Here is a 27,125-nt window from a genome sequence, read left to right on the forward strand (position 1 = left end):
TATGAGGTTACATTTATTAGATGTTTGTCCTTCAAAACATTAATATGACATTCAAAAAACCATACCTCATATAAATACGAGGCAAATGAATATCTAAAATTGTTATTGACAATGTTAAAAAAATTCAACTTAAGGATCATTCTTGTAACAGCTAAATATTTTGTTTGAAATATTTTATATAAATTAAACTTTACAACAAAGTACCAACAAACTTTTACTATTTAATTTCCTTTAAATCAAAATATATTTTTTTCTTTATTTCATCATACAATTATGATCAATAATGGATTTATTCATTCCACTGTTAGTGGGAACTAATTTCATGAACAAGTTTTACCATAATATAGTATTCTATCTGAAAACAAAAAAACATTTACAGCAAGATTTATACACCTAACAAGTAAATGATTGTATTTTCATTCTAGCCATGGCTAATAAACATCTATCAATTCAACAATGCAAAATACTACAAAAGACTTACATGTATTAAAAATAAGTGCACCAAAAACTTGTAACAATACAGAAATCTGTTTATAATACCTTTATAAATGGTAGAAAAAAAAGCTCAATACAAAAACAACATGTTATCGAAAAGCACTACAGCAAATATTAGCTATATACCAGATACAGTAAAATCAATAAGAGAAATTAACAAGAACGTGTTTGTTAAACACAAATGCCCCCGTCTCAGATTCTTGTCAGTAGCAATACTTCAAAAAATGTTTACCCATTCACTCACTTATGGACAGAAAAATCTCCAAAAAATTGTAAACACAAGTTTTATAGCTTGACAAAGTCATGGCATTTTGTAATTGTGAAAAATATAAGTTGCCAAGTCATTGCTCTGACTTGTGAAGATGAAAAATATTCAACTTCATGCAAGTTATCTTCCTACCAAATATGAAATACATCTGTCATTAAATAAAGACTGTATGGGCAAAAGTGTAAAAATCTATTTTTAGCACTGGTGACCTTAACCAAACTGACCCCTAACTCTATCCAAAAGAAGAATACCATGTAAGTTATCTTCCTACCAAATATGAAATACATCTGGCAATAAATAAAGGCTGTATAGGCAAAAGTGTAAAAATCTATTTTTAGCACTTGTGACCTTGACCCAACTGACCCCTTACTCCATCAAAGGAAGAATACCATGCAAGTTATCTTCCTACCAAATATGAAATACAACTGTCAATAAATAAAAGCTGTATGGGCAAAAGTGTAAAAATCTATTTTTAGCACAAGTGACCTTGACCCACTGATCCCAACCACAATCAAAAGGATGAATACCATGCAAGTTATCTTCCTACCAAATATAAAATATATCTGTCACTTAATAAAGGCTGTATGAGCAAATGTGTAAAAATCTATTTTTAGCACTGGTGACCTTGACCCAACTGACCACTAACTCCATCAAAGTTTATGTTTCTATCAATTATAAATAACATCTGTCTATAGAATAAGGTCAATACACCTGTAAAAATGTAAAAATCTATTTTTAACATTGGTGACCTTGACATTGGTAACATTGACCTTGACCCGAATGACCCAATACTACACCCAAAGAAGGAGGTGTTTGTATTAAACTAAGACATCATCTAAAAAATAAAAGCTGTATGAGCAAAAATGTTTATATTTATTTTTTAAACCAGTGACCTTGACATTGACCCTAGAGACCGCTTACTCCAAAAAAATTAGAGAACCATCAAAGGTATCCACCTACTAAATATGAAAGATATCAGTAAAGAAATTAAGCAATTAGGAGAAATTTAAGATAAATCCAACTTGCCGAAATAGGTTAACCAGACAAGGCCCTATTTTCAAAGTGAAAAAAGGGAAATAACTGGGAAATATGGATGACACAGTTATATAACTTGGCAATATCATGTGCTTTGTATTGATAAGTAAGTGTGCTAATTATAAAGCCATTAGTATAGATAGAACTTAAGATATTTCCAACTTGCCGTTTTAGGTTAACCATTATTCATTTTCTAAGAGCTGAAAAGGGCAATAACTTGGTAAATATGAAAGCCAGAGTTATGAAACTTGCCCAGATCACGAACTTTGTATTGATTAGTAAGTGTGTAAACTTAGAACCCATTGGTACAGGTAGAACTTAAGAAAAATCCAACTTGCCGTTCTAGGTTAACCTCGTACGGACAGACGGACGGTTCAATTACTATATGCCCGGGGGCATAAAAACAAGGAATTGTTGCTTTTATTGCTTATTAATTCACAACTATTTGGTTTAACCCAAAACAATTGGAAACAATTTTTGTCCAGGTTTCTTTAAAAACTATTACAATAACAAAAGAGCTGTTACAGCCTTGACATTCGATGCTAGAAATTCTAATAATAAACCTAAAGTTATGTCTAATTAATGCCTGAAATTTGGAACAATTATTGTATTTTTGTTATTTCCGCCACTATAGACTGGTTTAATGTTTTCAATCTATGATCATAGAGCCTGGTTCACAGCTTTAACAATACAGTTGGCACTGATTCCATATTTTTCCATCAGTTCTGCTGGTTTCCCGCTACGTGGTATTTCTGTCACGGCCAACTTCCTGATGGTTATATCTTCCTCTTCACAGAGGGCACCAGCCACTGTATCTCCAAGACCTCCTGAAATACAAAAAAATAAACTTTCACAATAAACAAGAGCGATCAGTAATCACATGTGTCGCCTCATGATGGCCAATTTCATGTTGGGACAAATTTTGTGACAGACGGACAGACAGACGGACAGTGCACAACTAGACTTGGTACTGATCATTCCTGTAAAGTTTGGATAAAATTGCACCAGTAGTTTATGAGGAGTAGTCCGGAAAAGCTTTTGTGTATCTGGCAACACACAGAAAAAAACACCTTTTTATCAAAGGGCCATAACTCGGCCAAAAATCATTCAACCGGAAAACCCGTGCAACATGCGCAAGGACTTGAGCTACAGATCAATCCTGTAAAGTTTCATTGAAATTGCATTAGTGGTATAAGAGAAGTAGTCCGGACAAACTTTAAAAATAAAAATTATTAAAGGGCCATAACTCAAACAAAAATCATTGAACCGGAAAATGCTGACAATATGCACAACTAGACTTGGTACTGATCATTCCTGTAAAGTTTGGATGAAATTGCACCAGTAGTTTATGAGGAGTAGTCCGGACAAGCTTTTGTGTATCTGGCAACACACAGAAAAAGAAACCTTTTTTAAATTTTATTAAAGGGCCATAACTCGGCCAAAAATCATTCAAGCGGAAAACCCGTGCAACATGCGCAAGGACTTGAGCTACAGATCAATCCTGTAAAGTTTCATTGACATTGCATTAGTGGTATAAGAGAAGTAGTCCGGACAAACTTTAAAATTAAAAATTATTAAAGGGCCATAACTTTGACAAAAATCATTGAACCGGAAAATGCTGACAATATGCACAACTAGACTTGGTACTGATCATTCCTGTAAAGTTTGGATGAAATCGCACCAGTAGTTCATGAGGAGTAGTCCGGACAAGTTTTGTGATGGACGGACGGACAGACAGACGGACGACGGTGAAGTGATCCCTATATGTCGCCACTACTCCGTAGAGGCGACACAAAAATGACAATTATTTCATTAATAGAATAAATTCTATGCTATTTACTTTATGCCAGTTATTTTATGCTATTAATTTACATTCATTGTGATAAACTACAGATATCACCTAAACAATGTTGAAATATCCATAGTCTGAACCCAATTTTTTTGTTGTTTTTTTTTTTTTTTTTCGAAGGGGGGGGGGGAGGAGGAGGATGGTGGGGGTGGGAATGGGGTTTTACATCACACCAACACAGTTTAGATTATATGGCGACATTCCAGCTATACTTGTGGAGGAAGACCTCAGTTGCCCCTCTGTACATTATTTCAGGCACAAACTGTGTGACATTTATCAGCTAGATGGATAGTTTTCCGACTTGTAAAATCCGATGACATTTGGGCAACTCAAACCTACAGTGGTGAGAGGGAAGTGGTCTGAAGTAAAGGGCCTTAACCACTTGGCAATAGACATCTCCTAAAAAGTCAAATTTGATCTGAACTAGTAATTTCAATTAAATAATCTCAGATCATTTTTTCAGAATATACATGTATATCAATATTTTAATTGTGCAAATTGTACAAGTGGACTTTATTTCTTCATTATCTTTTACATTTGATTTCAATTTAATTCCAAGTACAAATGTATATTTCTTCATTACCTTTTGCATTTTTCCCCAATTTCCAATCTTCCAGTGGATTTCAAAATTCATGTTTTTAGGCATTTGGACCTCAATAGAAATCCTTTCAGAATAAAGGGCTTTGATACTTGATATTCTTTTTTCTTTTAAGCAATACAGCAGGGCACTAGACAACTTTTGGGGACAGGTACCCATACCCTCAGGAAGGGGAATTTTGCGACATTTTAAGACAAAAAGGGGAATTTTAAGCCATATATGAGTTCTTTAAATTTAAGTTTTACACTAACTCTTGGCACTATTTCCTATATTTATTACTATAGACCTATCAAATAAAACATATAACATGAAGTTGTTCTTGATGTAGGCTATCTCACTGTAATCTTTATTGTTTTCTTATTGCATTTGACTGACTCAGACATCAATCAGAGCTTCAGATACATGTTTTTGGCCAATGGTTTTATACCCCTCGAATTCTAGAGTGAGGGGTAAAATGCAAATTCTGAAAAACATAAGGGGTAAATTAAAATCTATAACAAGCATATTGCATTTTTGTTTATGATAAAAAATTCAAACTGACAGTTGCTTTTGTTGTTGTTTTTTTAAAAAAAAACTTGTACAAAAAATATTGATTCAGTGCAACAAGCTCTGGAGAGGCAGACTTTCCTAGGCAAGGGTATGTTGAAAACACAGCAAAATTATTTCCTATTTTAGTCATAAATGTTTTCTTATTTTTAATGTTAAAAATGTATCACACTATTTTGCAATCTGCAGCACTGGTCAGTTCTTATCTATTTTCTACATATTTTAGCCTGTTTTTTAGAATGTAACAATTATTACAATGAGAACTGAAATAAGAATTAACTAAAAGTAAACAAGAAAGTTTTATGCCTTTTCTAAGAAAGGTATTGGTTTCAGAGGAAATTGTCTGTAACTGTAAAACTCAGGGTACGAAAATTTTGGTACGAAAATATTTGAGTACAAAACAGCAAATAGAAAGGGAGAAATAAGTTTTTTCCAACAACAACTGACAGATATTAAAATGGTTTTGTTTATTTTCTAGCAGAAGAATGACAATGTACGTCTTTTCTAAACAAATTGAATATAAGGAAAACTTCTACTATGATTATCTGCCACATTAATTTTACAAATAATTTTACGGGAGTTACCTCCCTTCTGTACATTTCTCACTTCCTGCTACTTTCAGTTTTAACATACAGCGTTGTTGACAATTGTATTTTAGTTTTCAATCCATTGAAAGTTAAACAGAAATATATTTTATTTTTTTGAAATCACAACATCACCTTTTTCTTTAATATCAAACATTAGGCCTAACACTAAAATTTTTTTCTTTTTTTTTTTTTTTGAGGGGAATTTTTTACTGAAATAGGGGAAAAAAACATATGATTTTGAAAGCGGAATGGGGCCGATATTCGGCCCCAAAAATGGCCAATCGAGTGCCCTGTACAGTAAATGCACTTACCCTCTGAATAATGGTCCTCCACAGTAATTATTTTACCTCCAGTTTCACGTGCATTAGCTAGTACAGTATCTTTATCAAATGGTTTCAATGTAAATGGATCGATGATTCTGATGTTGACACCATCTATAGCTAGTTTATCTGCAGCTAGCATGGCCTCTTTTAGAGTCACACAGCAACCAATAACTGTAACCTGATCTTTGTCACTTTTTCTTACCACCTATAAATGAATAACATTACAAATTTATATATAAAAATAAAACTGAAATTAACACGATGATTTTCAAGAACATGTATGTAAAAATTTCTATAAAGTAACTACTCAAGAGAAGTTTGCAATAATGTTCATAGTACTGACACTAAATCATGTCTTTTACAATTATGATATATAAAAACATATTTTCTGTGACTGTGCAATATAAATCTACTTAATAAAAGTCTGTTAGGCCCCAGAAAGCTTTTTCTTTTCAAAAGCATTTTATTTTTGGTGTCCTGTTATAATTTTTAAAAACTAACTCATTGACCAATTACCTGAGACAATTTTTTCTTTTATTGCTTTTTGGCATTAAGTGCAGTTACAGTGATTTAGCATTTTGTGTGGAAGTCAACATACTACTTTGTTTAAATTGTGCTTCTTTTATATAACTCATAATTTCCCATCCAACACTACTTTCATCTGGTGATAAGCATCTAACATGCCATTAAACTATTATCTAATTTCTAAAATTTCTGTTTTAGAGAATGAAGTTTTAATTCGTGTCTGAGGTATAATGTGCCTTTAACATTGAATAAGTAACAAAGATATAAATTGAAATATATATTAAGCATTATCAAAATATGTAAAAATTTTCATAATGACAACCTTGTACAATTTTGTGTAGCATATTCAATGACAAATAGGTAAAAATAAAACTTGATGTATACTCAGTTCCTGTGATATCACGGATTCTATGATATCACGGTATTTACATTTTCTGTGACTGCTAGTAAAAGCAACACATAATGATGCTAATATTTTTAAAACTGGCACACTCAGCCAATGATTTTATTTTTCTGAATAATGAATGTATTCGTGGCAAGAAAACAATTTTATAATATTTTCATATTTAACTACTATTTCCTTTAATTGTTTTTACACTGTCTATTAAAATATGTTATAATCACATAAACTGACATATTGTCTTTTCATATAGTTAACTTGAAGATTTAGACCCATCTATCCGTCCATACTTGCATTTTTAGGGATTACCGTGATACCATAGTAACCTCCTCTGCAATTACCCAAAATGGCAGACATTGCGAATAGTTCAAAATAACATTATAATTAGATATTTTTAAATAATTCTTTTGACAAATGTTTTTGGAAAAAATCATTAATTAAATAGAAGAAAAATCCCATTCATGTATGATATTTATATTTGAATAATTTTCAAAAAATGTTAAGTACTGTAATATCATAGAACCCCTGGCTATATAAGATAAATATTATTAACTGACTGACATAATTTAACAAATCAGCAAACATTCATTATTCATTGATTACTTCATCTATTACTATTAGTGAATTTGAGTAACTTGCCCAACTTTTTATTTGGAATTGTCCTTAATTTGAAAGCTTTCCTTATCAATATAATAAATATAATTCCTTCCTTCACAAAATAACAGTATATTGTGGACTGGTAACATTATTTGACTCTATAAAAAGCTTACCTTGGCTTTTCCAGCCTCAAATACTTCATCATTGCTGTAGATAACGGGGACATTTGGTCGACTGGTTCTAATAAAGCACACTCCCTTAGTGTTGGCTGCCAGCTCTACAGCTCTCTGTGTAGACACAGCATCACTGGGATAGAACACTGTAGATCCAGGAATACTTCTAAACATAGACAGATCTTCCAAAGCCATCTGAGATGGTCCATCTTCACCTGTATTATCATAATAGTTAAATTTAGTAGGAAATTGGCTTTGTGTTTTAAGGGTTAAAGCTATAGCTGGCCAAATATATTCAAGTCTAAAGAAATTTCAAAAGCTATATAATCATATTCTTAATCATAATCACATCTAGCCGAGTCTCTACATGTTACAATCAGTTTTGCAATATTGATCTAATGAAATATTTTCATTGAATTTTATCCTACTGTTCACCTTGTAATTAGTTTAGGGCTGAGCTGCTTTATTTTGAAGCACTTTACCTAAATCTTTATACATTCATGTATATTTCCGAGTGTATCTTAATTACTGGGTGTAATGTTCCAACAATCAGCAAATTTGATGAAACCCTTTTTATCAGGTTCCATTGATCAACTATTTGTAAAATTGTTAAACTTTGTGTTTAGTTAGAAACACTTTTATTAACAAATAACTTAATCAAAGAGCTTTCCTCTGTAATTCAAAACACATTCAAATGCAAGGAAAGAATACTAGATTTTTTATAATTCCATAATTATACATCTGATTAAGAATACAAAATGTATTTTAAAAGTTGAACCATCAGGACTGTCCCCTTACCTATAGATATACCAGCATGGGAACCAGCAAAGTTGGCATTGGTCTGTGAGATGGCTCCCATTCTGATCTGATCAAACGCGCGGGAGAAGAACGCAGCAAAGGTGCTACAGAATACTACATTCCTGTCTCTGGTAGCACACCCAATACCTACACCAACAAGGTTCTGCTCGGCAATGTAGCACTCGATATAGCGATCTGGGTGGGCAACCTGTACAGAAAATACGCTGTCTGGAAATCTGACTTTTTTATACATTGATATATTTGATTTATTTGATATATTATGTTTTCTGACTATTTTTATATATTATTTTGTATGGAAGTCAAAAATACCACTTTATTATTGTTTGCTACTTTTATGACAAAACTATTTCACATCAACTTCTAGTGATTCACATAAAAAAAATAATTGAAATCCCTTGTCTAAACAATAATAAATGCATGTTTGCCCTTTCTAAAAAAGAAAAAAGTATTCAATTCTGATGCGTAATATGCTTTTGTGCTTAAAATTCACATGAGACCATCAAAAACATCTTTGCAAAAATAACTGTAAACTGAACTACAAGTGTGACTTCAAAAAGTGATAATGACATTAATGAAAACATCATCTTTATTCATCAATCCCTACTTTTACAATACAATGCATCTTGGTCCTTATTTGAAAATACCATAGTCAGATAAACTAATTATTTGACCTAAAAGGTGACCTAGCAATCTATTTGTTAAAGCCACGTCACGACAAAACCAACAAAATGTGTTTGCCATAGATCCAGACCAGCCTGGGCATCCGCGCATTCTAATCATGATCCATGCTGTTTGCTATTGGTGTCTCTACTTGTTATAGAAATTGAAAGCAAACAGCATGGATCCTGATCAGACTGCACGGAAGCGCAGGCTGATCTGGATCCATGCTGGTCGCAAACCCATTATGCTGGTTTTGTCATGACGCGACTCATTTTATTGATTTACATGATTCAGCTTACCCGGAACTTGTCAGAGAATGTGGAGTTTTTTGTATCACCATCTAATGCTACAACTCTTGGATTATTTTTACCAAGACTCGCCAAAGCCTCTCCATATGCTAACCTAGTGGCAACCTGAAATGTACAAATATTAATTTATTATTCCAAATTGTCCATTCATGTATATATATATGAGTATATACACCCAGTATCTACTTTCCCTTCCTCAGACAGGTCTGGGGAAAATAATGTCACCTTAGTGTAATAACTGGTTAAATCCTATCAAATTTAGAAGGACTTAACCCGTTACTGCACTAAGATGACAAAATTAAATGCGTTGTTTTCCAAAATGATCGTATACATGTATATTTGACTAGCTATACTTGAATTAATTCATTACTTTCCACATCTCAACCTTACCATGGTAAATATCTTTCATGGACTTGTCCATTTTTCAGTTTGAATAAAAACATTTCATTGTAATAAGTGAATAGTGATAGGTACAGGGTTAGGCACAATTAATGTCCAACTCAGGACATATTGTCGCTGGACAAGTAGATTTTACCAGACTTGTCCATTGACTTTGTAAGTAAGAAAAGAGAACATCATACTGTATTTCTATCTTTTACCAATTTGGAACATTTCATCATGTCATGTTTTGTCATGAAATTTTACATTTACTAATTTCAGTCCCTATGGGAGGCCCCTGAAAACACCTGCTACCAGACATCAAGATCCCTGATCAATCATATTGAGGCAATCCCTCAGAGCTTAAGTAAGTATATGCATGGGCATTTAGTTTTGATTGTAAAATTGTTTAAGATCAATTCAGTAAAACTGTACAATTTTGTTGTTGGATCAGGCTTTTTTAAAGCCATATGAAACACCAAAAGAATCAGAAGTGTTTGAATAAAAAAACACACAATAAATATAAAATCAAGAGAACACATGTGATATAAATAGTTCTTCTTTGACTGTAATTGGTTCTGCAAGGATGGTATGTCCGGCATAATTTATTGCTGTATAAAACTAGCAGATTATTTCAACAAGGTCTGATTTTTACTTTTGTAAACAATTTGTTAAACCTTGTTTTGTTTTTTTATATGGGCAAATAAAATTAAGCTGAGAACAAGTAAGCATTTTAGTCCAGCATATGAATCTGAGAATAGATATGTTTAAACAAAAAGATCAGTATCAAGTTTCTAAATGAGACGTTCATTAACATTACCTGTTGTCCCATTTCATATTTTAGCGGATCTGCCAACTTTATGTTGGTAATATCAACATCTGGTACGGAAGCTGTTATGGCCTGTGGTCGTAACGACATAGACTGACTCTTCATGTTCTTTTGTATTTCATTTATAACTTTATCAGCCTTAGCTCCAAGTGGCTTCCCGTGCCAATTCATCAAATCCTCAATTTCTGAAAGTCAGTAAAGAAGTGACATACAAAATATAAGAACAATGCTGGTCGGTAGTATTTTTCATTTAAATCATTTCATTGATGAGCAGACACAAAAGAAATTTAGTGTCAACCTTTATTTGTCATCCAATTAAAACGCTGTATTTATTAAAAATTCTCTGTGTTTATTTTCATAGAAGAACAAAATTCGATACTTTATGAAATCCTGTTCATAGTTGTTTTTTATAGTAATATAAAGAAATAAAGGCGTGTTTCCTTTCCATTAATTATTCAATAAAGCTCTAAAATAAGTAAACCATCTACTAATCTTAATTTTTTAGAGAGTACAATACAAGGGGGAAAACAACTGCAAAAAAATCATTGAATTTTCACTAAAGTTCAATTTTCACAAGATTTAAAGTATGGGGAAGTTATTACCTGGGCATCCTTTTCCTTTGAATGTTTTAGCTAGGATACAAGTTGGCTTGTCTTTACAAGTTGTTGCATCATGGAATGTTTTACACAGTGTCTCCACATCATGGCCATCAACAACGTACGTGTTCCATCTGAGGAAGGAATAATTATCATAAATAATCATATTTTATCTCCAATTTCTAATACAATCTAGAAAAATATCGTAACATTATATACATTTATAATAGTAATTTATCACTGTATGATTTTGATACAAGACATAGACCAGCTACTATAACTCACTCTTGTACATATTCATAAAGGAATTCAATAAATAATTAAAGTTACGCGAAATGTCAAACATAAATTAGTAACCAAAATTTCGTTCAAGTGAGATTTTTGTATAAAACTAATTATCAATTTATATTTTGAAATTTTCCCTAAAAGTGATAAATGGTTTGGTCCAGATTAAAAGATGGGCAAGTCTATTTATGATATTTAGTGTGATAAGGGTTATAGACAAAATAACTTTTCAGTTTTTAACAAGAATAAGTAATGGTCTATGAAATTATTTAACCAGTTACAATAAAATTACTATGGTTACAAAGATCCAAAGGTCAGAATATAAAATATATTTCTATGTCAGAAAATACTTGTTATACGATTATTTGTAGATCTTTGATATATAAGTTAAAGGCATTCAAATAGCAACTTTGTGATTTATGATGTATTTTAGGCTTAGATAAAGCACCTGAATGTAACATAGAACATTTTCTCTAAGCTAGCTGGAATGTTTCCATGTTTGTATGAGAAATAATCAACAGAAACTCAGTAAAGTGTATTAATTGACTGTGCTGTTGACAAACTTACATCAACATATTTATCACTACTCTTTTCTTCAAATTAATCATAATTATTCTTTCAAAAAAGATAAAACAAGAAAAAAACACAGCATTACTATAACTCACCCAAATGCCTTCAACCTGGCTTCATATACACCCATATCATGTTGTAACATGGCAGGATCACTCTGTCCTAGTCTGTTCACATCAAATACAGCCACTAGATTATCTAGTTTATAATGACTGGCAAAGGACAGGGCCTCCCAGATAGACCCTTCAGCACTTTCTCCATCTCCTACCAGACAGTATACACGGTAACTGTAAATATACAAAAATCATGATTATCAATATTATTGTTGAGTTTTATTTAGTCACGCCACATAACTGGCTACTTTCGAGCTTTAAAAAATAGGCCAAAATCAAGGCACTAATTACATGCATTAGAATTGGCACAAAAAAATACAACTAGGTAAAACCGCATACAATCATAATTTATGTTTACCACAATAGGCAAGCATTACATTTTATGGGTTTTTTTTCACTTGTGTGATTATAATGGATTTATAACATACTATTGATTCAAAGCATTATTTTCAATTTTATTTAAATATTTAGAGGATGGACACAACATTCACTTACTCAGATTTGTCAAAATATTTCCCGGTATAGGCCATTCCTGCGGCAACACTGAGGCCCTGACCTAGAGAACCTGTTGCAACATCTATGAAATTCAACCTCTGTAAATAAAAACAACAATACATATTACATGTGACAATAATACAGTTTAAGTCATACATAGATTTTTCCAGCTTGGGAACATTCTGTAATAAACTTTGAGAGGATCCAGCATTATGATACCAGTGGTCAGATACCAACAGTTTTATAACAAAGCAGGCTCACGTCGCACTCTGCTGGTGACAAAGGTTCACCACTTTCTATGCCAGCTGTTTAAGGGTTAACAGTACAAAACTTTTCAGCCTAGACACCCAATTAATGAATAACTCACAGCAGGAGTGTATTTCTTTGTTTTTTATTCACACATATCTTCTGAACTATTTTGGACACTTCTCTCCCACCTGCAAAAATATTCAACAGTCCTACATTAACAAACAGTCACCAAGGGTGCCATAGTCACAAAATACGCCCGTTTACGAAAGCTTTAGATGGAGATGGGGGCATTATGGATAAGTGTTATCTAGCAAGCAAGTTTTTATTGTTGGCACTGTGTTGTTAAATGAACCTTAAAACAAATCAGTAGGGAAGATATGCACAGGATGTGTGACCTTGACCTTGGTCGCAGGGACCTGAATTTTATGCATGGCACTCAGCCTCACAATGATGAACATTTGTGCCGTATTATATTGAAATCCCTCTATGCATGTAGAAGTTTTGCTCCAGACAAGCGTTTTTCTATGAGCTCTAACTGTGACCTTCACCTTTGACCTCAAGACTTGGTTCATGTGCAGGGCACTACGTCTCATGGTGGTGAACAATTCTATAAAGTACCATTAAAATTCCTCCATGCATGTAGAAAATATGCTCCGGACAACATCTGGATATTTAATCATCTCCAGTGACCTTGACCTTGCAAATATTAACCTAAATTAAATGTGTCATACCTGTAGTCACGATAGTTACCATTTGTGCTACAATCCATCAATAAATGATGACTAAATGGTCCCTATACACATCTTCAAATTTTTATCTGAACTTTGACCTCTATGTGTAACCTTGACTTTGGTCACAGGGATCTGAACTTTGCGTGCGACACTCAGCCTCACAATGGTGAATAATTGTGCCAAGTTATATTGAAATCCTCCTATGAATGTAGAAGTTTTGCTCCGGACAAACGTTTTTCAATGAGCTCTAAGTGTGACCTTGACCTTTAACCTGGAGACCTGGATCATGCATGGAGCAATACATATCATGGTGGTGAACATTTCCATAAAGTATTATTAAAATCCCTCCATGCGTGTAGGAGATATGCTCCGAACAAAATCTGGATAATTCATCATCTTTAGCGACCTTGACCTTGTATATATTGACCTAAATTATATGTATCACAGCCATAGTCTTGATAAGACCATTTGTGTTACAATCCCTCAATAAATGATGACTAAATGGTCCATATACACATCTTCATATTTTTATCTGAACTTTGACCTCTATGTGTGACCTTGACCTTGGCCGCAAGGACCGCCTAACAATGGTGAACATTTGTGCCAAGTAATATTGAAATCCCTCTATACATGTGGAAGTTTTGCTCCGGACAAGCATTTTTCAATGAGCTCTAAGTGTGACCTTGACCTTTGACCTAGAGACCTGGTTCATGTGCGCGACACTGCTCCTCATAGTGGTGAACATTTCTATGAAGTTTCATTAAAATCCCTCCATACATGTAGGAGATATGCTCCGGACAAAATTGGACGCCGCCCGCCCGCCCGCCAGGGGCGTTCCCATAATACGTCCCGTTTTTCAAACGGGCGTATAAAAAATGAAAAAATCTGCATTTAATAAATTCTGATACTCATGTCAACACTAACAATGTTTAATTATATCTATTTTTTTTAATTTTATACAAATTTGTCTGGATGTTATAATTACAGTAAATTTTGTACTATATATAACAGTGCTGGGCTATGAATCATTACTTTTTAATGTGTTTAAATATCATATAATGTAAGAGGTTGTCAGACTGAGAGTATCGCTAATATAATTTAGTACATGACTTACAGGAGTAGGGTGACCTTCAAGATCTGATGATAACTTTCTCAGGTTCAACAGATCCTCTCGAGGGAACAATCCAGCCTCCGCCCATGCTGCATACAAAATAGGGGCTGCATGTCCCTGAAAAAATATATATACAAATTATATACTTATATCATGATCTGTCATTTTTACAGGGAAAGAACCTTAATATGGATCACCAAAATTTACCTCAGTTAAAAAAGGCAGTGGATTTGCAATGAGTCCATGTGAATGGTAATATAATGGAACTGAATGGGGACAGGTGAGTTTTTTTCTAATTGTGTTAATAAACTGCTATTTTACCTTTTTTATATTTCCTTCACAAAGGCCTATTTATGATATGTCATTTTTTGGTGAAGTTCTCTTTCAGAAATTCGTGTTGCCACCAGGTTTCAGCTGTATCAAACGTCTATTCTAGGAGGGGGGATGGGGGGATTCACTCATATTTTTGAGAATTCACCCCCCCCCCCCATTTTTTTAGAGGCAGAGGGGAAATTTTACATAGAGAAAGAAGGAAAAAGATCAACAAATGTAATAAACTATTTCACTTTTCAATTAAAATTAGCCACAAATGAAATGAACCTTAGTCAATATTTATTTTGTTGTCCATATCAGGATATTGACATTTTGTGGCCCATATCAGGATATTCATTTTGTGGTCCATTATTATATTAATCAGGATATTACATTTTGTGGTCCATATCAGGATATTGACATTTTGTGGTCCATATCAGGATATTGACATTTCGTGGTCCATATCAGGATATGTGTTTATTTTTAGGTTTCATACCTCCAGATCAGCCAAAATATTTTTTTAAAAATCAAACTTGAGAAAAATGTACTAAGATTTTAAGAAAAGTAAAAATATTCAAACAATAATTTACATGTCATGTGCAATAATGATGACCAATTTTGTAGTATTATGCAATAAAGGATATTTTTGCATATTCTGATCTGCTTTTAGCAGTTTATATAGATTGTAATGTAAAATCCTTTCTTTTTTCACTTGACAACACAAGGGTTTAGAGTCACTGAAACTGGTCTCTCTCAACTTTTATTTCTGTATAAAGACGGACCAGTTTAACTCTAAGCCCTCGATTAATTTACATTTCACTTTAAAATAAATTTCAATTTTTTTTTGACAATTAGTATGAATCTGGAGACAAATTGCCGTCACTAAAATACAATATACAGAGAATCTCTTTCATAGTAAGTTAAATAACACCCACACACTGTAATGATATTACAGAAATCTCTGATGATATATCATATACTAGTATCTGTTCTTTAAGTTGAACCAGGATATTGGTGTCTTATTACCAAACATATTTGTAGGACAACAATTAAAATCTTTCAAAGTTTTCGTTTTTTAACAAAACTTTATTTTACATGAACACTTCAACAGGATATGAAATATATCCAGGTAAGAAAAATGAACATCCTACATGTAACAGATCCTTGTAAATTATAACCTCTAAGCTTAAAACACCTGTAAAGGTATGTCTTTACATATGAAAGGATAAGGTGTTCTGATTATTATACCGGTACATATTTTCTGTTTGACAACTTCTGTCTTGTACTTTCCCATGTACATGTATGAAATTTGAACAATGAATTTACATCAAATATTCATTATAAATATTTTACTTGATTTAAAAGCAGAATGTAGGGGCGTCTGTGGCCGAGTGGTTAAGGTCTAATCCCTACAGGGACTTTGAATTCTTTCATGTGAGGTTGCTATCCAGCTAGCTTACAGAACGTTGATGGTTCTACACAGGTGCCCTTTTGTGCCTGAAATAATGCACGGAAGGGCACCTGAGATCTTCATCCACCAGGAAAGCTGGAACTTCCTCATATACTATGTTGGTGTGATGTAAAACCCAATAAAACAAACAGAAGCAGAATGTCTCCTGATTCTTGACATTTTTATGGGACATTTATTATAAAGTTATCAACCAGAGTCATAATAGTCAGGCAAATAGTTAATACATAACACAACAATTATCATTTATAGCAACTATTCTTAAAATCAATATAATTATATTATGAGTAAAACTATGAAAATTAAAGTTAAAGTGATTTTGTTAGATTTAATTACTTAATTTATAAACATGATTTAAATGTTGCATTTTTCTGATAGTTTTGTCGTCTTATTTTCAATACATCAATACAGGCATGAACCTTTAACTCAAATCAGATTCTTTTGATGTTTTCAATTTTTTGTGTTTAAGCTGAAGATTTTACAAATCAGCTATTTCCATTAAACTACATTTTATAAAGAGATCAAAATGTTGAACATCTCTATCTGACACAGAAATCATTATCATGTTTGCATGTACCAAAGTAATTTTAAAATTAAGATTTTAATCAATTTTAACCTTATGAATTTTACCTCCTGTTTTACATGTCGAATTTAAAATGTCCTTAGATGCTTTATTATTAACAAACTATGAATTAAGATGCACACTTTTACAGCAAAATGCTTTTCAAAATGCAGCAAAAAAGGAAAATATTGAAAAAAGTAATTTACATATTGCAAACTGCACTTAAAATCTGCAAAAATAACCAAAATTAGGTCAGAATATGCAAAACTGACCTTACTTCATGAATAAAGGAGTAGAAATATGCAGATAAATTTGTAACTGCAAAAACAGTCGTAAATTGCATATAACATGTAAATAATAATAATTATTTTTTGAATAAGAATTCTGACTATTTTTTATTTTCTTAAATCTTAAGTACATTTTTCTCAAGTTGGATTTTCTTGAAATATTTTGGCTCTTGGGGAGGCATTCAGCTTTAACAATATTTTAACCCTGCTCACAGGTACTGATTAGACTTTGTCACCAGGCCAGTTTTGTACATTCCAATCTCTATGTAAAAATTTTTTAAAAATTTTTTCTTGAAATTTACCCCAAAAATTGGGTAATTTGGGCCCTGTCCATTAAAAGGAAAACTGGAAAAAGTCCAAATTTAGAAATTCCCAAAAGATCATGGGTTTTAAAAAATTTTTTTTTAAATAAATTAAAAAAAAAAGGAAAAAAAACAAAAATGTCCCCAAAAGGGACAGCGGGAAACTCGACTAATAAATGCTGGAAAGCAGTAAAAAAGGAAAAAAACTATGAAAAAAAAATCAAAATTAAAGTAAAATTAAAATATTAAAAATTATAGTAAAAAAAAATAACAATTTTTTAAATAAATTCCAAGAGCAAGGGGAATAATTCTGAAAAATCATGCAAGAAATTTGGACCTTGCACAAAAACATTTTTTGTAATGTAAAAAATAATATTTGAAATTTGAAGTAGAAAAATCTTAAAAAATAAAAGAAGTTATTATATTTCTTAAAGAAATCCTAAGTTCAAAGGGAAGAAATCTGTAAATATTGCTTCAAGAGTTATGAACATTGTCACATAAAATGTAAATATTATAAAGGAATAAGTATTTGAAGTTTGAGGTAGATACCTTTAAAATAAAAAAGTTAAAATAAAAAAATAACATTTTTCCTAGTAAATAAATCTAAGTTTATGGGGAGATAATTCTTGCGATATTGGTGCTAGAGTTATGAAACCTTGTCACATAAGATGTGGATGATGATAAAGTAAATATATTTGAAGTATGAAGTTGATCCCTTTAGAAATAAATAAGTTACAGTAAAAAAATAATATTTTTGTATGGAAAATTCTAAGTTTTCAAAGGGAGATAAATCTAAAAAATAATTGGTGCTAGAGTTATGAACATTGTCACATAAGATGGGGAATGATGATAATGTAAATATATTTGAAGTATTGAGGTTGATCCCTTAAGAAATAAAGAAGAAACAGTAAGAAATAGTATTTTTTGAGGAAAATTCTAAGTTCAAGGGGAGATAAATCTGAAAATATTGGTGCTAGAGTTATGACCCTTGTCACATAAGATGGGGGATGATGATAAGGTACATATATTTGAAGTATGAGGTTGATCCCTTTAGAAATAAAGAAGTATCAGTAAAAAATAGTATCTTTTAAGAAAAATTCTAAGTTCAAGGGGAGATAAATCTGAAAATATTGGTGCTAGAGTTATGAACCTTGTCACATAAGATGTGGTTGATGATAAGGAACATATATTTGAAGTTTGAAGTTGATACCTTAAGAAATGACAAAGTTATAGTGAAAAATATTTTACTGCACCAAAACTTTAATCTAAAATCTGGACGCGGACGCCGACGCCGGGGCGAGTAGGACAGCTCTCCATATACTTCGTATAGTCGAGCTAAAAACAACACAAATCTGTATTACATGTGTATTTTGACTTGAGATGACTTTAACAATACATCATGTTTCTAAGGCTCTATCATTTGTGGTTTCAAACAAGGTATTTTATACACAAACAACCACTAGAGTGAGGCCATTCATGCCCCCAAGGACTGAGGGTCAAATATTTTGTTACTCTTGAACAAACTGAAGTGCACTGGGTTATGCCAAATACCAACAATCTAAGCTTTTAGTCTTCCAAATCTCTACAACAGATTTTCTGAAGTTTTCACTTTTGAAATCTATTTTGAGCTTCTCTCACCCAGACAATGGATAATCTGTGCCAGGTGTAGGGCTGTCATTGATGGACAATTTTGTAGACAAATATCGACGATATACCGATGCATCGACTTTAACATAAGATACAATGAAAAACATGGAAATGTGTGTTTTAAAGTGGGATCATGGAGCTATGCTTGCTTGTATTAGACTACAAATACTACAAACTAACAGAAAGTTTCTTTGTTCTGTTATTTTTGTCACTGACATTTGAAAACAGAGTTTAAAGTTCAAGTTAGCCTAGAAAACTGGAAAAAAGTGACTTCTCTTATGAGGCAATATTGAGGGGTATATACAAATGTATTTACTAACAGAAATAAATAAATGATAGCTTGTATCGATATTTGAAAGTGTGTATCAATATTGTATCGGATGATGAATATCGATATAGCGATATTCAATGATATTCATTTTGTGATCCATATCAGGATATTCACGATTTTCAAAGCTGTTACTTCTTCATTATACTTCTACGATGAAACAATACATGTAGTTTAACTAGATTGACCATAGTCAGTTTAAAGTATCGATCAACAAATTTCAATTCAATCACATAATGACAAAGAATATTGCCTATATTCCTCTAATTTATGTTTATATCAACATATTAAGTTTCCATTATTATTACTCAATATTAGTTTTTTTCACTTAAAGCTTGATTTGATAAATCTGTAACAGATTGATTCTTATCAATTAAGTCAACATTGTGCTTTTTCTTCATTTCCTGAACATTTACTGGCCTAATTTTCACATAAAACAAATAAAGTTTCATTCTTTATTTAACAAAAAAATGTTTGTTTTTCTCGTAATATAATATATAGCTTTTGTAAGTCCATGATGTGAGTAAATTTTGCCTATTCTTTGTCATTTTACCCTTCAATTCAATTTCAATCAAGGGAACTTAACTATTTCAGCCTGGTATAAGCAACCTTGATTACTGACACTTTAGTTTTAACAGTCCGGGGAAAATTTTAGTTGTCAAACAATTTCAATATATATAATCTGAGGTCAAAAGAGATTATTGAGAAAACACATCTTCTGCCAAGTTCTGTGTAAACTATTTGGTGTCTTCTGCTGTACCAGAAGATAACCAAATATCTTTTGTCTTCACTATGAATGCAGTTACAAAAGGGAAGTCACTCTATATAAAAGGACAAAGGCATTTTAAAGCTGCATGCCACTAGATGAGCCAAAATATTTCAAGAAAATCAAACTTGAAAAAAATGAAATAACATTTTAAGAAGTAAAAAGACCCAATATTCAAGTTATAAATTACATGTAATGTGATGTAATGTGCGAATAACCCCAAAAGTTGCTAGAATTAAGAATGTGTATTCAAGTTTAAATCTTCATTGAGAGATTAATGTTTTTATTTTATTTAGATAGTTGATCATCAGACATGTATACACTTTTTGTAGTGTGATATTATAAAGCTCCAAATCATTCAGATGTGTCAACCAATTTACTTAGTATCAAACTTCATGATAACAATTATGACCAGTATGTATGAGTATATATATATATCCAAGTGACATTTTGTAAGATTTGAGTAAATATAACTGAGCTTACAATTTATCACCATAATTTCTGTTAGCATAGAAGTAAGGGGTTTTGTTTTCTTTAATACTTCAGAATTCCACTAACAAGCATCTGCAAGTTTTTAATAAGAAAATACATCAGTATTTAACTAGAAAGAGGGCAGTAAATCTCTTATATAATACTTTAGACATTTTAGAGCATTCCTGTACTTAGTTTTAAACACTTACTTACATGGACTTACAGCTTTATCAATTTATTTTAAAGCTGCACCAGGCTCCAGACGAGACTAAATATTTAAAGAAAAAAACAGGGCTTGAGGGAAAAATTACTTAGGGGTTTAAAAAAAAGTAAAAAGAATTAAAAAGATTCAAAATTTAAATTTTAAAGGTTTTTCCTGTGATTTTTTCATTGATTTTTTCAGTAACCACCACCATATTTCACTTTAGTGCCCAGAAGGGTATCTTTTCATATTCTTAAAAATTTATTGGTTATATTTCATGGGACTTTTTATTGTATAAATTTTTTTTTCTTTTTCCCCTTCGCAAAATTTTTTTTTTTAAATAAAATTTTTAAAAACTTTCATAAAAATTAGCATGGGGGAAATGTTGCATTAAAAATTTAAAAAAATTTAAAAAATTGTCTTTTTAAAAAGTAATTATGGACAATTTTTACCGATTTTAGTTTAAACACAGGGGGGAAAACCCCTTTCTTTGGGCCCTTTTAAACCCTTTCACCCATACCCCCCTTCCCCCCCTACAACCCAAAACCCTTAAACATCATCCAAACATCATAAGTATTGACAAAAATAAATTTTATGAAAATTCTTTTTATATGACTCTAAAAAATTATATAATTCAAACCCACAGCGGTCAGAGGGGCAAGTGGTTTAATGTCTGTCAATTTTACTAATTTAAAAAGTATTTTGTATATATCTTAGTCAGTTTAACTGGAGTTTTTACTTTATGATATTTGCACCAAACTATCAATGACATTCTAAAAATACACACAATCATATTGAAGTAAAATAATTACAAGATAAATAATAATTGTCAAGGCTTAAATCAATCTTCTTAAACAAAGCTGAGGCAATATCACCTAATATCACTTTTCAGTAACAGTGACAATCTTACCCGAGGGGTCAACATCTTCTCAAATGTAAACAGTTATAGCAGCATAAAAGTGGGTTAAGTCAATTCAATCCTACTTCAATCTCTGATCATAATTATTTAAAACGTACTTTACGTTTAGAATGAATAGAAAAAAATCAGCTAAAATTCCACAGTTGTAAGTATTTTTCATGATTTGAGTAGAAAATAATAGTTTAATAAACTTTTTTTAATTTTTCAAAGTGCCTACATGTTGTATGTTATAAAAGCTACCTTTATTTACTTAGTACTGTTTGTTATGATACACAATCATGTTAAATAGTTTTGGAGATGTCCAATTTGATGTTTTAAGGGTTTAAACTTTTTTAAAAACTGGACAGAAAATGCGGCAAAATCATCCAGATTGCATGAACTCATACATTTTACAGGATTTCTGAGACAGTCCATTATGAACTTTTAGTGTCAAGCTTTATTTGTCAACCGATGTAAATGCTGTATTTCTTAACAATTATTTAATGTTAATTTTCATAGAAGAGCAAAAGTCGATACTATATCAAATTCCTTTCATAGTCGTCATCTATTTTTCATAGTGCTTCAATATTAGAACCACATTCGTAATAGTCATTTGCATAAATGACATAATAAAGTAAACACAAGTGATAGTAATTTCACCAACAAATATATTATGTTCTACAAAAATTAAAAACATTCCCAGTGACTATCGCTCCGTCGATATTTCTAATTTTATAGAACAGAAAACGAATGAACAAGTACACTAACATATACATGGGGGTCATTTTTGGCGTTATATTATTTAACAAAGAGTGTTTTCTAAGTTTACAGGCAGCCCCAAATGCAATTGAGAAAGTCATTTTTGTCTACAGCCACTTTATGATAGCTATGTCATAAGTAACGGCTAACCAATTTGGGAATGTTAACCTCACGCTATATCCTGCTGAAATTTTTTATCAGACATATCCTGCTAACTGTTCATTTTAAATTATGGCAGGGGAATCAAGAATGATGTAAATCTAAAGTTGAGTCTGCCAACACTATAGAGTCTGGTTTGACTGCAGGAAAGGCTTATCTCTATACTGGTGGCAAAAGTTTATTACTTTCCGTTCTCAACCAGCTTTAAGTGTTTAATTTTCAAAAAAGTGCCAACTTTCACTATTAAATTAAAGGATAGATTAGTTAAATAAAATTCTACATTATATACTACTATGTTTGAACTACTTCAATAAAAATAGCTGGCTATTTATAGATTTATCAGGAAGGTCACTTTCAATTATACTGAATATGAACTATTTCAATACTAATTACAATACTAAATTTAATCAAGAAATCGGACAAAATTGTTGATATATAGAATAAGCTATATCAGCATTTCACTTTACAGACTGGTTCAAAGATTTTTACTGCAGAAAAGTAATATCAATAATTGTCTCCAATAAAAACCTATCCCCATTATTGTTCTTTTTGCAAAAATTCTGTTGTCAGAGCAAGGTAAATATAACACATGTTAAAAATTATTCTTTGTTTCCCCCCGCAAACCCATGCCAGTTTGGGTACTCTGGGTAGGTAGGTTGATAAAAAATTTTTTTACTATCCCAAAATGTTTTTTTTTCTATCAAAATTATATGGAGTTGAAATAAATTGGGAATATTTAGCATCTGTTTAAAGATTAAAAGTATATTTTTAGTTTTAATCAACATTTATTGTATATCCCAGTGTGTACATTTACAATTAAAAAAACTTGAGACAGATATAAAGATATGATTCTCTTTGGCCCCATGTTTAGTAAAAAAATTAAAAAAATTTCTTCAGCAATGAAATTTTGTGAGTTGCTGTAATTTTTTGTGGGTAGGTAGAGGGAGAGGAAACAAACAATATTTGAGCCGTGCCATGACAAAACCAACATAATGGGTTTGCTACCAGCATGGATCCAGATCAGCCTGCGCATCCACAAAGTCTGATCAGGATCCATGCTGTTCGCTATCAGTTCCTCTACTTGTTATAGAGTTAGTAAGCGAACAGCATGGATCCTGACCAGACTATGGGGATGCCCAGACTGGTATGGATCCATGCTGGTGGTCGCAAATGCACTATGTTGGTTTTGTAATGACACTGCTCATTTTATTTAAGGCCTTAAACTAAAACTGTTACACAGACAGAGATACAAAAATGACGTTAGGCCATCCTTAAAAAAATGTTTGTTTGCAGTAACCCGACCCAGAATTTTCAAGGTGGGTAGGTAGGTCGATTTTTTTTTTTTTATTGAACTGTACTCCCAAATAAACATCGAATTTCAAAATGCTGGACAAAATATGCTTTGATAATCTGGTAACAATTAATAAATTGATAACTGAATTCTAATTTAATAAGACCTACATTTTATTTCTTCTATTAACCTTTAAAAGAACGAAAACAAAGCACAAGACACAATTTTCTGATTCCAAAAAAAAATTTTTTTATCCAGACCATGAAAAAAAATTTTGAGTAGGGGCAAATTTTGTGAGTCGGTCGCGTTACTGCAAACAAACATTTTTTTAAGGATGGCCTTACCTTAGACATCACAAATCTGTCACTTCTTGGGTCTCTTGGGAATTCTTTACTATAGCGCATTACATTAAAGAACAGTACAGACATTATCTCAGCAGCTGAAGCACATGATGTTGGATGTCTGCAATGGAATAAATATCCAATTCATACACATAAAATATTCTATTTATCACATATACATGTATAAAATAATAACGGTAAACTATTAAAGAGGCATTTTTCAATGATGCGTCTATAATGTAACACTAACATTAGCGCCCTTAAACCGTAAACGCTATGTTTTTATATATATAACGCAAATGACATCATGACAATAGGGGTCGAGGAGTCAAAGTGTTATTACACTAGTGTAATATTGTTTTATTAAATGGCTTTATTACACTTCTGCGCCACAGTTTATGTGATATTAAATAGCATTATGCCATTTCAAATCATTTTAATTCTGAGTCATAGCGCAACAATCAATTGTTAGCCCAATATTTGGGATATCATGGCCATGGGAAATAAGCCAATTTTTTATTTTCCAACTTTTCCTAAACTGCAGGGTCAATAATTAAATAATCATGCGGTCCTGTTTTAACAGCGAAATTGTAGGTGATATTTTCAACTCTAAATGAAAGCACTTAGAATGGCCAAAAATGCCAGCATATGGGACAAGCAAAGGTTTGGATAATTAGTAGAGCTATGTATTGCCAAACAATATACAAGACAATACAGTTCACACAATACAGACATATTATACAGGAATCAGTTTGTGAAATACATTTGTACCTGTTAATAAAAAAATAATGAGACTGCTATCTTTACAAAATGAGAATGGTGACCCCAATCATTTTTCCTCTTAAAATGTTTCTGTTATCATATTCTAACAACATACCAAATTTAAAGAAATAATATTAAACAGTTTAAATTTTGCCGTTATGTGTATATGAAAATTTCCGAAAACGTCCTTAAAATAAAGATAGATTTTCTAGTAGTATGTTTTCATCTTTTAACTTTACACTCTTTTATCTATAACCTTATCATTCAATCAAAGCAATTAACTTCTTTTAACATGATTTTTCTTACAAGTGCCTTACATTTATTCCTGCCCTCAGGGTATTGGTATGCAAGTAATTTTTGAGGTAAGGAGGGTCACGCATGGTTCCAGCTGTCGCTCCCCAATGGGGTCAAATGTGACTATATATTAATTCTGGCACATAAAATCTTTAATTGGCTAATTTTACTGGCACCAACTAAAGATAAAAATATCTGACAACTAGTTCACTCAATAAACGGCCGCATAAATTACATAAACAGCCCAGATGTGAAAGGTCCGTCGCGATTAATTTGTTTATCAAATTGTGTACACTTCAGGAATATGTCCAGGTGAAAGTGTAAATGTATTAATACACCCATTGACAGTCTCTATATGAAGTACAAAAATAACCGACATATATCGAGTGAAAACATAGGAGTTGTTTCCCTTATCTTCGAGTGTAATCGATATCTCTAATGCTAAAACAATAAAAATTTAGCCATTTTTTAACCGCTAGTTTGGGGTGACTAAATGTCTTGTTTTAAAATTTATTACACCAATTATGAATGAAAAGCTTGTGTTTTTAGCTTGGTCTCGGTATATATTTCAACACATCATTTGGCACTAAAGGTATTTAAATTTACAGTTAAAACTACCACAATTCAGACCATTTTACATTACGATTTATACTTTGAGATAAGCAAACGGTTATCTTTACTTGCAATTCCACTGATAAAAATATCCTGCCGTCTGCTAGCTCAGAAAGTGTCAATCGGTAAATAACTCGGAATTATGGGTAACTTTGAAATATGAGGTGAGAGTATTAATCAAATATCTTTAAATTTTTTTAACCCCCCTGGAAACCTTTTTAACTTGTAACCTTTTTAGCGAGCTTGACGAGCTGGCCCGTTGGGCCTGCTCGCACAGCAAGCTTTACGGTAACGCAAGTACCTGCTAAGTGATGGTTTTGAAAACTTTCGTCTGAAGAACCAAATTGGACACATCACAACTTTTCGAATTACAAGATAAGGATGAAAGCCGATGTACTCTGATTGAAAACGGAAGCGTAGCCTAGTGTCCTGCGCACTTATATAGGAACCTTAATAGAAAGGAGGAACCATAATAGAAAGGAGGAACCAGAATAAACGGAAGCAGTATATAAAATATCGAATGACAATTTTAAAACGGAAAATGTAAAATAAAAATGAATGATTGTTTTAAACTATCTTACGGTAAAAGGAAATTGAGCTCGCTTTAAGGCTTTGCCTTTTTCATATTAATTTGTAGTCAGTCTAGATAGCTCTGGAGTATCAGTACATGTCCTCTAGATTATTTTTCTAAGCATTTTACTTATTCAAAGTATAATTTCATTACGTTTTACATACAAAATGCGTAAATTTGTTGATTTAAATTGAATATATTTTTATAAACAATTATGAGTATCAAATTGATTTGTGCATCATTTTGGTTAAATAGAAATAAACTGAGATACCTTAAGATTTTATTTTATTTGGGATCATTTTAACGTGGAGATTTTTACATCAGCGCAAATTTTAAGATAAAATTCGGCGTGCAATTTCTCGAAAAGTATTACATGACACTTACCCTGAATTGCTTGCCTGTGTGGCATTAATACTATCAATTCTCAGCTGATTTGCCATGTCCCTCAGGGACTGCATTGTTTTAGAATCTGGGCGATGATAATCCGTCATGTTTTCTCACTTGCAGGTAAAGGGCGAATGGACGAACACTAAATCCGAGTTTGTAGTCAATC

The 27,125-nt window shown here is 32.0% G+C and overlaps 1 protein-coding gene across 1 annotated transcript; it reads right to left on the reverse strand.

The window, feature by feature from the left end:
* Nucleotides 1-27,125, reverse strand: LOC132724395 (transketolase-like). The gene is made up of 12 exons (XM_060709249.1): nt 26,957-27,125; nt 24,337-24,454; nt 14,544-14,657; nt 12,450-12,547; nt 11,937-12,128; nt 10,993-11,120; nt 10,382-10,575; nt 9,175-9,288; nt 8,195-8,402; nt 7,397-7,611; nt 5,690-5,906; nt 1-2,625 (listed from the first exon to the last, which is right to left on the reverse strand). The coding sequence occupies exons 1-12, from the start codon at nt 27,061-27,063 to the stop codon at nt 2,459-2,461; spliced, it is 1,872 nt and encodes a 623-aa protein (XP_060565232.1). The 5' UTR covers nt 27,064-27,125; the 3' UTR covers nt 1-2,458.

This window comes from Ruditapes philippinarum, unplaced genomic scaffold (genome assembly GCF_026571515.1).
Source record: "Ruditapes philippinarum isolate M1 unplaced genomic scaffold, ASM2657151v2 ctg5914_1_1_1_1, whole genome shotgun sequence".
NCBI lineage: Eukaryota > Metazoa > Mollusca > Bivalvia > Venerida > Veneridae > Ruditapes > Ruditapes philippinarum.

Coding starts and splice junctions, on each gene's coding strand:
- LOC132724395 (XM_060709249.1), bottom strand. CDS start 27,063: ATGACGGATTATCATCGCCCAGATTCTAAAACAATGCAGTCCCTGAGG. Junction 24,455..26,956: donor ACACAGGCAAGCAATTCAGG/GTAAGTGTCATG, acceptor ATTCCATTGCAG/ACATCCAACATCATGTGCTT. Junction 9,289..10,381: donor AATATGAAATGGGACAACAG/GTAATGTTAATG, acceptor TGTACATTTCAG/GTTGCCACTAGGTTAGCATA.